This window comes from Sarcophilus harrisii, chromosome 6, assembly GCF_902635505.1.
Source record: "Sarcophilus harrisii chromosome 6, mSarHar1.11, whole genome shotgun sequence".
NCBI classification, from domain to species: domain Eukaryota; kingdom Metazoa; phylum Chordata; class Mammalia; order Dasyuromorphia; family Dasyuridae; genus Sarcophilus; species Sarcophilus harrisii.
Window position 1 is genome coordinate 1,277,717 of NC_045431.1, and position 14,608 is coordinate 1,292,324.

The 14,608-nt window shown below is 38.5% G+C and overlaps 1 protein-coding gene across 2 annotated transcripts in view; it reads left to right on the top strand.

Annotated features, from left to right (window-relative positions):
* The window catches only part of EVC2 (EvC ciliary complex subunit 2), a 157,463-nt gene that overhangs the window by 74,500 nt on the left and 68,355 nt on the right, over positions 1–14,608 (top strand). For both annotated transcript variants that reach the window (XM_031943199.1, XM_031943200.1), the window contains exons 10-12: positions 2,503–2,827; positions 5,954–6,193; positions 13,103–13,278. In XM_031943199.1, coding sequence (XP_031799059.1) covers positions 2,503–2,827; positions 5,954–6,193; positions 13,103–13,278 — 741 coding nt within the window. The remainder of the gene's footprint in view (positions 1–2,502; positions 2,828–5,953; positions 6,194–13,102; positions 13,279–14,608) is intronic.

Below are 14,608 nucleotides of genomic sequence, written 5' to 3' on the forward strand. Positions count from 1 at the left end.
CTCTCGGGTACGTGGGTGTGTTCACTCAAGTACAGGTTCTTCCCTACTCCCCTTCATTAGTCAGGCAGATTAACAAATAGTGGCTGTTGGCTTCTTGGAACTCCTTTCTTTCTTTTGTAGGGTTTGGAGCTAATGGCCTTTCCTTTCTGAAAGTACATTTTATCTCTACTTAAATAAATGCTATGAGCTCTGGCAGAATTTGGGGGAAATAAAATAACCTAAGTTAAAAAATCTCTCTCCTTGGGGGGCTAAAAATTGAATTGGGAGGAGGGAAGAGAGCCAAGCAGAGAATATTGCAGTGAGCAACATAAACATTTATCTCGTTGGAGTATGATCTATGGCGGTAGCACTGTTCATGCCGGGTCCTGGGAGGGAAAGCAATGTGATTAGACCTTTTGGAGCTTGAGGGCTCAGGCTGGCAGAATTACAGGGGGCTCCCGCGTGCCTTCTTTTCCTACCAAGGTCTGCTCTTTATTGCACTCCTCCCTCTGGTCAGTGTGGCCTGCTGGGGACTTCCAAAGCTACAACATTTTAGCATAAGGATGCCACAAACTGACTTATGAGGCAGTTGGATCCTTAAGTTTCAGGTCAATTGACCTTGAGGGACTTAATTTGTGCTGCTTCCTTCACAGTGGAGTGTTCCACAATCCTGGAACACAGCAGGGAGCACACCCTTGTCTAGGAGAGCACAGGGGCCAATCTGACACAGTAGTAACAGCCTTAGGGGCTACTGATTAAACTCCGATCAGAACCCTGGAGAGCTACAAGTGTGGTGGGAGTCATTGCAGTGCAGGGTGAGATGCCACAAGTACCTTCTTGGGAAATTTATGGCTCCCTTAAAGTCATCAGCTAAATGAGCCTTCTGTGTTCTGAGCAGGCAGCAGCACCTGGAAGAGGTGGCGTGGGGCAAGATGCCAGGGTTCTGTCCAGACCTGTTCTGTGCCTGTTTTACATAACTCGTGGTTCAGATCTCAACATAGAAAGTTTGGAGCCACTAGCCTTCTAATCCTACAAACACACGTGGGTATTTGCGCACGCACACACACACAGATTTACACATGTACATACATACAAAACATACATGTACCATATGTATACAGAACACGGGCCTTTCTCTAAAACTTCCAATGAGAGACAAGACTGCTAAGCTACCTGCATGGAGGGTTTTCCCAACTGATGAAAGGGGAGGGACTTTGCAAATGTTCACACACACATAGTGTTCCTGAATGGATCCCTACACAGCTGTGTGTACAATCACATGTGAGTGTGTTCTTCTACCAAAACGGGGTAGCCCCTGCTTTCACATTTCAGTTCTTAGAGAGTTGCCTCTGGAGATACTCTGTCCTTTGGATTGATTGGGTGCAAAGCAAGCGCTCAACATGCCAGCAATCGCTCGTTTCCCATCCATCCACAGTGGAGGAAAGCTGTAATAACTTTAAGAAGAGCTCTAGCAATTAGCACCCAAGAGATGCTTTTGAAAATTATATCTTGCCAATGTGTTAACAGAATTGATGACATTTTGGTTGAATATTGTTGCTAGGTCGATACAAGTCCATTAGCTGAGTGAGCTCCTGGAAGTAGGCCCTGGATAACCCTGTGGGTTCTAGGGGAGAATGTTTGGAGGGACTCCTCCTTTGGCCACATGTAATATTTGTGGCCATATCCCATAGGATTGGCCGCTACCTTACTGCATAATGTTGGGCCAATCCCTTCTCTTTGTTGGGCCTCAATTTCTTTACATACCAAATGAGAGGGTCTGAACAGCTGATCGCTAAGGTTTCTTCCGACTCCAGTGTTTTGTAATTTTTATCATATTCCGTGATTTGCCTCGCATTTGTCAGGAACTGAAGTAACTGAATTGCTGCCTCATCTTATGAAATTATATGATCATAGCTCTTATTGTGGTAGAGACTTCTGAGATCACTTAGTCTGATATCCTGATTTTAATGACAAACATATTGAGGCTCCAGGAAATTAATTTGACTAAGATAACATAGGTAGTGAAGGAAGTAAGGTGGGATTAGAGGCTGTGTGCTCTTTCTAGAACCAATCCTCTCTCCTTTCTTTGAAATGTGGATAAAAACAGCATCTACCTCACAAGGTGGAGTGAAGATCAAATGAGGAAACATGCACATATGTACATGTATGTGTATATATGTATAGCATATCCACATGTATCAAGTTATAAATCTCTTCAGTAGCATATAAATGCTAGCTGTTATGGCTGCCATACCATTTGTATTGTTTTACATTTGAAAGAATATTTTTATCCTAGATGCATGGAAAGCACCTCAAGGGCAGACACCACTTCTCATAATCCTATTTCCCCATGCACCTAGCCAAATTACTTGTATCTCGTAAGGACTCAGTAAAGGGTTCTTGATCGAAGGTTGGGTTTGAAGCTAGGTCTTGCTGTCTAATCATGTAAACCGGGATGATACTTCAAGCAATGGAAATTGCATGTGTTCCCAGGGTCTACTCATTTCTCCTCCCTCTCTCTAGCATGGAGATAGCCACCCTGACCCGGGCAGACGCGGACCTGCAGGCCTGTCGGATGCAGATCAGCAAAGACATAATCGGCATGCTGTTGAAAAACCTGACTCTCAGTGGCAACCTCTCCCCCCACATGGAGAAAAGGATGAGCTCTGTTTTCAAGAAACAGTTTCTCATGATGGAGACTGAAGTCCAAGAGGAGTATGATCGGAAGATGGTTGCTCTGACAGCAGAGTGCACCTTGGAGATGAGGAAGAAAACGGAGGCTCAGTGTCAGAGGGAGATGGCAGCCATGGAGGAGGCCGAGGAGCTGCTGAAGCACGTCAGCGAGAGAGTGAGTCGGCTCCCCCTTCCTTTAGTTCTGTCTCTGTTTCTGAATCTCCTTCTCTGACTATATGAGGAAAAGTTCTTTTTGGTTCACAGTTTTCCGGCGAATATCATACTTTTGCCACGTAGATGTTTCCAGCTGTGCCTGAAAACCTTTTTAAAAAATAAAGTTTTTTTTTTGTTTGTTTGTTTTTTTGCTCTTTGCCAGTACTGATTTGTATTTATCTGAATGAACTGTGATTTTTGTTGGAAACTTTAATGTCTTGACCACACAGCTATGTAGCCTCTTGTGATGGAATGAATGAATAGAAAAATATAAAACCTATTAAGCATCGAGAATACAAAAAGAAAAGCACAAATAGCCTTTGCCCTTTGAGAGCTTAAATTCTAATGGGGGCCACAACTCACAGAGCGGGCTGGTGAACAAGGAGCAGCCATTTGGTTCAGAAACTTACAGAAATGGGAAGTGGAACTGAAAGGGCATAGTTTGACATACTCCATCCTGGGAAAATGGCAGAGCTGCTCTGGTCTTGACTCATAATTCAAGAACTGGACATTGTGGGGAGGTAATAGCAAGAAGATGGCCAGTATGGAAAACTCCCTCCGGGAGGGCTTTTTCCATTATACTAGAGAATGCCTCACCAATGTGCTAAATAATGTAAGGATAATGATAATCATAGCCAACACAAAATAAATAGCTCATATTTCTATACTGCTTTAGAGTTTACAACGTGCTTTCCTCATCACAATTTACTTCATGGAAGTGTTATCCGCAGATGCAAAAAGCTATGGGGGAGTAAAGAGTTTGCCCCAAAATTACAGTTAGTAAGTAAAACTCAAACTCTGATTACTCAGTCTCTGGCATATATATTATCCCACAGAAGCTTGTGAAAGGTTGCTTTGGAATCGATTAAACTTCTCATTGGTGAGAAACTTAATAGTATGTTTTCCCCACATTTCATACCTATTAACCTAAAAACGAATGGTTCATACCTGTCACAATTGATCACATCAAATGAGGGGATGACATTGATGGAATAACTAGTGTCCATCATCTGAATCCTGGGCACTTTTTCATCACTCATAAGTGTCTGTCTGCTAAATGTGCTCTTGATCCTGCTTATCTGTTTTATGTAGGATGAAAAGAAGCCAGGAATGATGTTCTGAAACAGACTTTAGATATTTACTCATTCAGCAATTTGACCCCAGATGCATTTTCCAAGTTCATTTTTCAATTGTCTCCCACTATTCCCTTTTGTGCTTTGAAAACTTTGACTAAATGGGACTTCTTTTGCTCCTCTCAACATGCCTGGTGAATTCTGACCCAACATTCAAGCTCAAATGTCATCTCTCCTTTTATAAGCTTTCCCACATCTTTTTCCTAGGAATGCTCCTTAAATTTTTGCTGCATTTTCACATTTTGCCTTGTACTGTAATGCTCTATAACCATCTGTTAAGTCTCTTATCCAATGATGAACTTCTAATTCGTCTTCAAGACAAAGCCTATACTATGTATAAGAAAAATGCTCCTCTTTGCCTTGTTCTTAATACAAAATAATCAAAACATCTTCCCATGACATTTCTTACAGTTATCCCAATACAGCTCTATTTTGATTGACAGCTAAATTCTTAGGGATACAGGGTAGGGATTACCCTGTATTCACAATTCCTACCTCTTTGCCACACCTTTAATCCCTTGGCAATATGACTTCCAAAAATACCACTCTTCTCAACTGTTCTCTCCAAGGATACTAGGCATGTTTTTTAAAATTATATTACTAAAGTCGACAACAATCAACAATTGTAAAACAGCCCCATACAAAAAGGAATAGGAAAGAGGACCAAAAGGGGGCTGTATGTTAAGATAAATCTCTACTATAAAGATGCATGCATGTATATGTATATGTATGTGTATATAGATGGAAGATTTAGCATTTTATCACATTCTCAAAATCACTCAAAGCTCTCCAAACCAGGAATTGTCCATAACAGATAAATCAATTACAGCTATCTCTATCTTCTAGAAAACCAAGAACCATGATGGAGAACAGGGAAGCCTAATTCCCAATCCCTAATTTATTCACTTAGCAGTTCTTCCCTCACCAGTCTCTGTGACCTGAAAGGATTACATAAGGCAGCCCACAAACTCAAAAAAAGAATTCAGTTCTATGTGTTCCTAGGAATACCACTTCTCCCCATGGCAGAAAACCAAAAGGTATAAGCTAGCATTTGCAGGGAGAGGACCAGGTCCTATTCAGTGCTGCAAAGCAGCTCAGCCAGATGACCGAAGAAGAGGGAATCAGAACAAGATGATGATATTTGTTTATATATCACCACACTAGGGAAGGAGTCATGTATCAGTTGGGACCATGTCTGAATCACTTAGAAGTTACTTGAGGCATAGAAACTGATTGCAAAGCATGAAAGGAGAATGTCTGGAGATCTACCCAGTAAGGAAATATCTATTGAAGGGGAAAGAGTCAAAAAATGAATAATAAAAAGGAACATAAGGGGTCCAGGAATGAAGCGATTGAAATTGCCAAAAAATCTCATCAGGAAGAAAACTCAGTTGAAGTCCTTGAGCACATACACTCATCATCTCTTAAGTCAACAAAGAAAATATTAAAAACAGGAAGGAAAATTGCCTCCAAATGAAACAAGGCATCTATAAATAAATAATGTAAAATTAGTTAACACCTGATAAGGCCTTGTGGATTTCTAGGAAAGCATGGAATCACAACAGTATGTTCTGAATGATTTAGAAGAGAAAAAAGAATTGGGAAAGACTTAAGTATTTAGAATTTCAAGGGATTGATTTAGTCTGTTATTTTACAGATATTCAGAGATATAAAGTGATATATTCATAGTAAGCATAAAATCACATATTCATACATTTCTTTGAGACAATATATTTAGGACTATTGCCACTATATCACACTACATATATTTTACAAGAGCCTCAATTGTGGTTAAACATAGATCTTCCAAACGAGGACACATTTTGATGATATTTCCCTGTAATCGGCAGTTTTCTCATTGTTCATTGATAAATATATATTTGTGTATATGTGTGTGTGTGTGTATTTTAAATCTGTCAGCCATGAAACAGACATTTCTTTTCTTCTTTCAACAGTCTGCTTTAGAATATAGAAATTTGCTGCACAATCTACATCGACGCGAGCAGGACCACTTGAGGAAGTCTCTCTTGCTCAAAAGGGAGGAAGATTTTGCAAAAGCATACAGAGAATTGGCAATTTTCCAAAGAAATGAACTACACAACATCTTTTTTACCCAGATAAAAAGTGCCGTATTGAAGGGAGACCTCAAGTTGGAAACTGCTAAAATGCTGCTTCAAGATTATTCTAAAATACAGGTAATGTCATAAAAGGTTACTTCAACCTTATGGTAGAGTAATTTTAAAAAATGTTTTCTTAAATGTCACTGTTCAGAGAGACCTTTTGTATATTTACCACTTTTGCTGTTGTTGATTGCTGTTGAACTCTTCCCCCATCCTTGTCTCCAACCTGTTAACTCTTCTTTCTCGCTTCAGTGGCTCTCCTTTTCTTTCTGATTCCTCTACTTTCCACTTTTTTAATCTCCATGCTTCTCTTATTCATTCTCTCTCTTTTTCTCTCTCTATCTCCCCATCCTAACTTTCTCCTTCCTTCCTTTGCTCCTTTATTCCTTCTTTTCTTGCTTTCCCTAATAATCAGCACAGAGGTTTTAAGCATCTTCATTTACAACTAAGCTGGTTCACCCTTTCTTAGGCAGCCTGGTGACCCCCATTTCCAAAAGTTCACCATATTGGTGCTGAACTTAATACTGATACACTAAAAGTTTGGTCTACTGCAGTTCCGAGTGTCCAAGATTAAGCAATCTAATAGTTTCACCTTCTCCCAAGATAGGGATTACAGGCTTATACCATCCTTTCTGGATTTCCCTTTATTGTTCATTAGTCTTTCTTTCCCTCTGTTCCCTTCCCCTTGTGTTTTCCATTTCCTTTTATTCTCTCTTCCTTCTCTATATTATAGACTCATGAATATCATGAATAAGAGGAAAGCATGTCAATGATCCTCTAGTCTAATCAACATCTGAATGGTGATTAATTCCCTCTGTAGCACCTCTACAAGTACACTGGTATTTGAATTCTTAGGAAGAAAGCAAAATAATTGCATTTATTAACACCTAATAAACCTTAAAACTCAATATATCTTTTATAATTATTAACATAAATGTATCCTACTTTTTATATAATCACTTGTTTTACATTACTTACATTGAGTTCACAAGTATTTGACCCCTTTTCTTTAATTTTTCATCATGAAACTGTATTCTTCTCACACTGAATATCAATTATATCTTTGGCATAATTATCCAAGTCGATCCTTGATTAAAACCGATAGATTCTCTCTCTCTCTCTTTTTTTTAAATAACCTTTTATTTACAGGTTATATGTATGGGTAACTTTACAGCATTAACAATTGCCAAACCTCTTGTTCCAATTTTTCACCTCTTACTCCCCACCCCCTCCCCCAGATGTCAGGATGACCAGTAGATGTTAAATATATTAAAATATAAATTAGATACATAATAAGTATACATGACTAAACTGTTATTTTGCTGTAAAAAAGAATCAGACTCTGAAATATTGTACAATTAGCTTGTGAAGGAAATCAAAAATGCAGGTGGACATAAATATAGGGATTGGGAATTCAATGTAATGGTTTTTAGTCATCTCCCAGAGTTCTTTCTCTGGGTGTAGCTAGTTCAGTTAAAACCGATAGATTCTCAAAGGTGTTTGAATAATTGATTCCTATGCCATTGTAGCATGTTTATCTACATCACTGATAAACTTCTTGACCTTTTATGATATGTGGTATCGTGAAAGGTGGTTGTTCTGGGCCAGAACTTGAAACAAGCTACTAAGTGGAACTGAGGAGACAATGGTTAAATCTAGTTTAGCCATTTATTTAGTCCTACAACAAATAATGGTTTCCTAGTGATATAATGATTGGTTTATATTCAGTGTAGAGCATATAGGCTAGGAGCCTTAGCCAGGATTTATTCGAAGAGATTAAGAGGGCAGAGAAGGAGGCAGGAGCTCAAGGTCTTGGAACCAAGGAGAGAGATAGGCTTCTAAAAAAGCTAACCAGGTTTGACAAACCCAAAGATCCTCACTTTTGGGATAAGAATTCATTATTTGACAAAAACTGCTGGCATAACTGGAAATTAGTATGGCAGAAATTAGGCATGGACCCACACTTAACACCATATACCAAGATAAGATCAAAATGGGTCCATGATTTAGACATAAAGAACGAGATTATAAACAAATTTGAGGAACATAGGATAGTTTATTTCTCAGACTTGTGGAAGAGGAAGAAATTTGTGACTAAAGACGAACTAGAGACCATTATTGATCACAAAATAGAAAATTTTGATTACATCAAATTAAAAAGTTCTGTACAAACAAAACTAATGTAAACAAGATTAGAAGGGAAGCAACAAACTGGGAAAACATCTTCACAGTTAAAGGTTCTGATAAAGGCCTCATTTCCAAAATATATAGAGAGCTGACTCTAATTTATAAGAAACCAAGCCATTCTCCAATTGATAAATGGTCAAAGGATATGAACAGACAATTTTCAGATGATGAAATTGAAATCATTACCACTCATATGAAAGAGTGTTCCAAATCATTATTAATCAGAGAAATGCAAATTAAGACAACTCTGAGATACCACTACACACCTGTCAGATTGGCTAAGATGATAGGAAAAAATAATGATGAGTGTTGGAGGGGATGTAGGAAAACTGGGACACTGATACATTGTTGGTGGAGCTGTGAACGAATCCAACCATTCTGGAGAGCAATCTGGAATTATGCCCCAAAAGTTATCAAACTGTGCATACCCTTTGATCCAGCAGTGTTTCTACTGGGCTTATACCCCAAGGAGACACTAAAGAAGGGAAAGGGACCTGTATGTGCCAAAATGTTTGTGGCAGCCCTGTTTGTAGTGGCTAGAAGCTGGAAACTGAATGGATGCCCATCAATTGGAGAATGGTTGGGTAAATTGTGGTATATGAATGTTATGGAATATTATTGTTCTGTAAGAAACGACCAGCAAGATGAATACAGAGAAGCTTGGAGAGAATTACATGAACTGATGCTAAGTGAAATGAGCAGAACCAAGAGATCATTATATACATCAACAACGATACTGTATGAAGATGTAATTTGATGGAAGTTAATTTCTTTGACAAAGAGACCTAATTCAGTTTCAATTGATCAATGATGGACAGAAGCAGCTACACCCAAAGGGAAAAAAACACTGGGAAATGAATGTAAACTGTTTGCATTTTTGTTTTTCTTCCCGGGTTATTTCTACCTTCTGAATCCAATTCTCCCTGTGCAACAAGAAAACTGTTTGGATCTGCCCACATACATTGTATCCAGGATATACTAGGACATATTCAACATATATAGGACTGCTTGCCATCTAGGGGAGGGGGTGGAGGATGGGTGGTAAAAATCAGAACAGAAGTGAGTGCAAGGGATAATGTTGTAAAAAAAAATTACCCTGGCATGGATTCTGTCAATAAAAAGTTACTATAATAAAAATAAGCTAACCAGGCCCCAGGAAAGGACTCAAGTGACCACCTTATATTCTAAAACAAAAGAAAGTCAAAATGTAATATTCTTCTTGGTTCAGGTTCCTTGGGGTCTCTGGGAGCAGCCTCCGTTTCAGTTCAGTAATCACCACACCAGTAGCAAGAGGTTTAAATCCAAATCCTTTATTATCTCTTTGCCTGGGACCTGGGCCAGCTTTCTTGAGGTCATCCAGAATGTGTCTTGGTTTCTGTCGGGGAAGCAGGAGGACCACCACGACTTTGTCTTCCCTAGTTCTGATTCTGGCTGAGTTTGTTTGAGCTTATATGCTCTCTTATCATAGGTGGAAATCTTGTAGAAGTGTAGTAGGTACTAAGCACATGTACTGAACTACTATAGTCTTTATCAATTCCACTGACTTAACATCTTGTTTCAAGTTCAGAGTTCTGGCCCATAACAGGTTGTGTTGCAGTGTTCCATCTCCTTATGAATCAAAGATCAGTTCTATTTTTCTCAGTATTCTCAGAATGGTCTTAGACTTATCAGAGTGTCAGTCACTCAAAGTGTATCAGATTTCCAGATCCTTGGAGAGTAAAAAAAAATCCCCCAATATTTTTGAGGTAGTTATTTTATACTCTTATAAAGATAATCAATTTCTTTAGGTTCACCTACCTTCTCTGAGAGTGGTTTTAGTATAATCTTGACTGAAAAAGTAAGTTTCTTTAGCAAAGACAATTGTCTTTTTAAAAATCTTTAGCAATCCACTCTTGGCATTATCTTGTCCACTATGAGAAACATTTTTCTTCATAGCAATGATTAACAGTTTTCTTTTTTCTTTTTGTTTCCAATGTCCCTCTGACTTCAAGATAGATGAGGTGCATTGTAAAGGGTTCTTTAATAATACGCTTCCCCCTCTCTCTAAGCTACCCGTTCCTTTGGAGGTCCTTGCTTATTTTCTGAGAGTTATTCAGACTGCTGTGCAATGTGCAATGATTGTTTCTCATTTATTTCTACCAAGAATTGCTTTCATTTTGGACTCGAATGATATTTGGAATGCTTGATTTCTCCAAATCAACAATGATTGCAATGTCAATAATGGCTAATGCAGTGTGCTCTTCAAATACTACAAAATTGTGTATGTTCTCTTGTAATGAAATACATTCCGAAAAACCACAAAATTTAGAAGCACAATAGAAAGAACAATCCAACAAGTATATATTGCATGAAATCTTACTCTCAGTTGACTGAGAATTCACTACAGTTAATGGAAGCAGCTCTGATCAAAGTTGGGTGATCTGAGTCAGCCATTAGTAGAAGGACCTTTATGTGGTCATTGCTAACACAAAAAGAAATAATCAAAAGTATCAGTTGTCCCAAGTAATTTGCACATACTTTCGTCATTCTGCATCTGCTTGAAAATCTTCAGAAATGGAAAGCTCTGCTTCCTAATACAGGCCATTCCTCAAATATGGGGCCTGTATTTGTCACCGTCACTTTCTCATTTCCACTTACTTCTTTATCCCTTACAATAGAACTTCCCTCCCTATTACTGTTACAATATCTCCAATGTCTCTGTAATATCTTTCTTGCTAAATCAAATGATCTTACCAATCCTTATGCTTCTTGACTACTCTGCAACATTTGACACATTGATAATATCATCTGCCACATGACCTCTGTCTTGTCCTCTTATTTGTCTTACTGCTCTTTCCAAAACTTGCTCTCCTTGGGTTACCCTAGGACTCTGTCATTATCCTTAACTTCTCTTTTTATGGTTTTTCTTAGGGTAAGCTCATTAGCCTTGATGTATTCACTTACCATCTCTATGAAAATAATGTGTAAATTCACGCAGTTCATGTATCTCTAGCTGCTAGGTGGACCTCTCCAATTTGATATCCCATAGGCTTCTAAAGCATGCCCATGTATCCAAAGCAGAAATTAGATGTGTCAGAGGATCCCATTGTGATTTCTTTGAAAATATCCTTGAGCTTTTATGTAGCCTGAAAGTTTCAGAAGAAATGAGCCTTTTTATGATCCCTCTTTTTTCTACTCTCCAGTGGGACAGTACTGATAAGAATTTTTCTCTGCCTTCTCAGAGCTCTCTTCTTAGTTATCACTCCCATCTGATGAAATAATACATCATTCTTCAATTTTTAAAAATCCAGTGGGCAGGAAAACCTTTTTACTTGTTATTTCTAACAGGAAGACAGTATGTTTATATACATGTTGTAATGGCTCTGGATAAAACACTATATATCAAAACTTGCAGAGCCAATCTAGGATAAAGTGCATAGGATTTTGATCTTCAGTATCACCATCTAAAAGAAGGGGTATGTTTCTTTCCTGAGGAGTTAACCTTCAAGCTGTGATCTGGGCCTCTCAATCCCTTCCAATATCCTTGTAAGTTCTGCTAAGATAGCCAGACATAAACATGTATACAACTGGATTTGCCAAAGGTACCAAAATTCCTGCTTATAACTCTACATGTCACCAAAACATTCTCCTTGCCCATCTTCTAACATTGAGAATTACACTTAAAGGTTGTTGTTTTGGCTGTGTCTTGAACATAGCCTAGATGCATAAACTGTAAGATTATTTTCCCAGCTTTTCTTATATGGGCAATTCACTGAAGCATGATAAAGAGGGCTTGGCTGGCAGGAGTTTCAGGTCTGCCATTTATGACCAATGTGACCTCAGAATGCTTGATTTCTTTATTTGTAAACCGAGGATATAGTAGCATCCTGTGCCTTATGGGGATGTCAGAAGGTTCACAATAATCAAAAGTCAAGCTCCTTAATATTTAAAGTCCTTCGCAAGTCCTTACATTTGTAGTCTTCTTACTTATTTCTTCCCCATCCACTTTTTGACCCAGCTAAGGTGACTTATTTGCTATTGGTTTACTGCCCGTGGAATTCCCTGTTCCATCTAACTCTGCCTTTTACCTGCAATGCCCTTGCCAGTCAGCTTTCCTGGCTTGCTCAAATCCCACTTTTTGGAGGTCTTTCCAGGTCTCTATCCCTAGTACCTTCCCTTTAAGATTGTCCCCCATCTCTGCTGTAGGATGTTCTAACTAACTGGTTATTTATGGAGTGATTCCCTTTTAAAAAGTGAATTCCTTGAAAATCTGTTGGAAAGTGGTTTTCCTTTTTTGTCCCCACTTCCTGGCACAGTGCTGAGCACTTGCACTGACTGATTGCACACACCCTGGGGCACAACCATGCAACCTGCTTTCTTCTCCTTGTGCATGATGCTCTGTCACTTCTCTTTAAGGTGTTATCATGACTATTCAATACATATGAAAATGCTCTCTTCCCTGCCCTCTGTTCCAGGATCCCTGATTCTCCTTAAGGTTTCACTCAGATGCTGCATCCTGCAGCAAGATCTCCCTTGTCTCCCATAGTGCCTTCTTCTTGGCACTTTCCTCAGCCTCTGAATGTATTATAGTGTTATACAAATATAGTTTTTTTGTGTTGCCTCTCCGTTAGAGTATATATTTTATTGAGGGCAGTGACTATCTTTACTTCTTTTCTGAAGCTCTACAGAGCTTCACATATTGCTGGCCATATAGCATGCACTTTATAAATGCTGTTTGATCCATATTGTAATTTGCTAATATAAAAGGCAGAATAGACTAAAGTAAACTACATGTATCTTTCTCCTTTTTTCAAATAGGAGAATATTGAAGAGTTAATGGATTTTTTACAAGCCAATAAGAAATACCACCTGAGTAAGCGATTTGGCTACACACAATACCTGATACAAAGCATACAGTCATTGGGAACCCGGGACCAAAGTCTTCTGAACACAGCCACAGCTCAGATAATGAGCCTTATTCACAAAAATGAGAGGTAATTAAATGGTGAAATTTCTTAATAATAAAAAATTGTTACCCGGAAAAGAAGAGGTTCTTTAGTCAATTCATCCTTCTGTCAGAAGTGCTTAAATAGAGAATTCTAAGAGGCTCATGAAGCAATGATAGAGCTATTAACTGGCAAAGGCATTAGCTGTTAAGTCATGCTACAAGTTCTATGCAAAAGTATTGGGTGAGTATCAGCCATTTAATTCCACATGTCACAGAGCTGGACATCATTTAAGAGCTAAAAGATTATACAGAGATCTTGTGCATTTCCTTTATTTTAGAGGCAGAGAAACTGAGATTCAGAGCGGAGCAATGAATATTGATCCTCACTCAATAAATACATCAAATGGCCTACTATGTTTCAAATACTTGACTGAGTGCTTGCTCAATGACATGCAGTTACTACTTTTAGAGGCTGGATTTAAGTAGATCTTCCAGATTTGAAGTTCAGTGGTCTATTCACCACTGAATATTGCCTGAATAAGAACTAGTTCAATCTCTTCATTTTACAGTAGGAGAAACTGAGGCCCAGGAAAAGTAAATGAATGGCCAAAGGTCATGTAGAATGCTTGTGGAGAAGCCAAAAACAGAAACTATATCCATGAGTAATACTTGCACACTTGATGCTATAAAATTAATATTCATTAATTCTATAGAGGAAGCTGAGCAGAGTTGGGGGTGGGGTGCAGTGGGGGAAAATACCAGTGACAGAGTAAGGCTATTCAGCTTCAAGCCCTTTATCTGTCACTAAATTTTAACATGGTCTAGGAAAATTTCTTTTTTTCCTTGTGTCTCTCTTTCCTAAGCTATGAAATTAGGTTTGTTATAAAGATCTTTGTGGTTTCCTCCAAACTCTGGCATTCTATATTTTATGCTATACGTCCACTTCCAGATCTAGTACTCCATGTTCTATGTTTCAAGGGACTATCCAGCTCTGATTTTTTCTATTCTGTGTCCTAAGTCTTAGTCTTCCTCCAGCATTCTGTGTGTCAGCTTATTTTGAGCATCAAATCCATTGAATCCTCCTCACTATTGCCCATGAAGATGTAACGTTTCAGTTCCTAAGAATCTGTTCAAATGTTATCTTTCTCCTGTTACAGCATTCTCTTGATATGGGCTCCCCCTTTCCCTTCCTTGGCAGATGGGAAGGATACAGAAGGAAATTTGGAGTTTTCTATATGTTTAATTAGATATCTGTGGTTACTCATTCATATCGTCCTTTGGAACTACATAGCAGCTATCAAAGGGCTTTTTGTGTCATCCGTGTTATGAGCAGATATAGTTTATTTTTAAACTTTTTTTTAGAATTAACAATATTG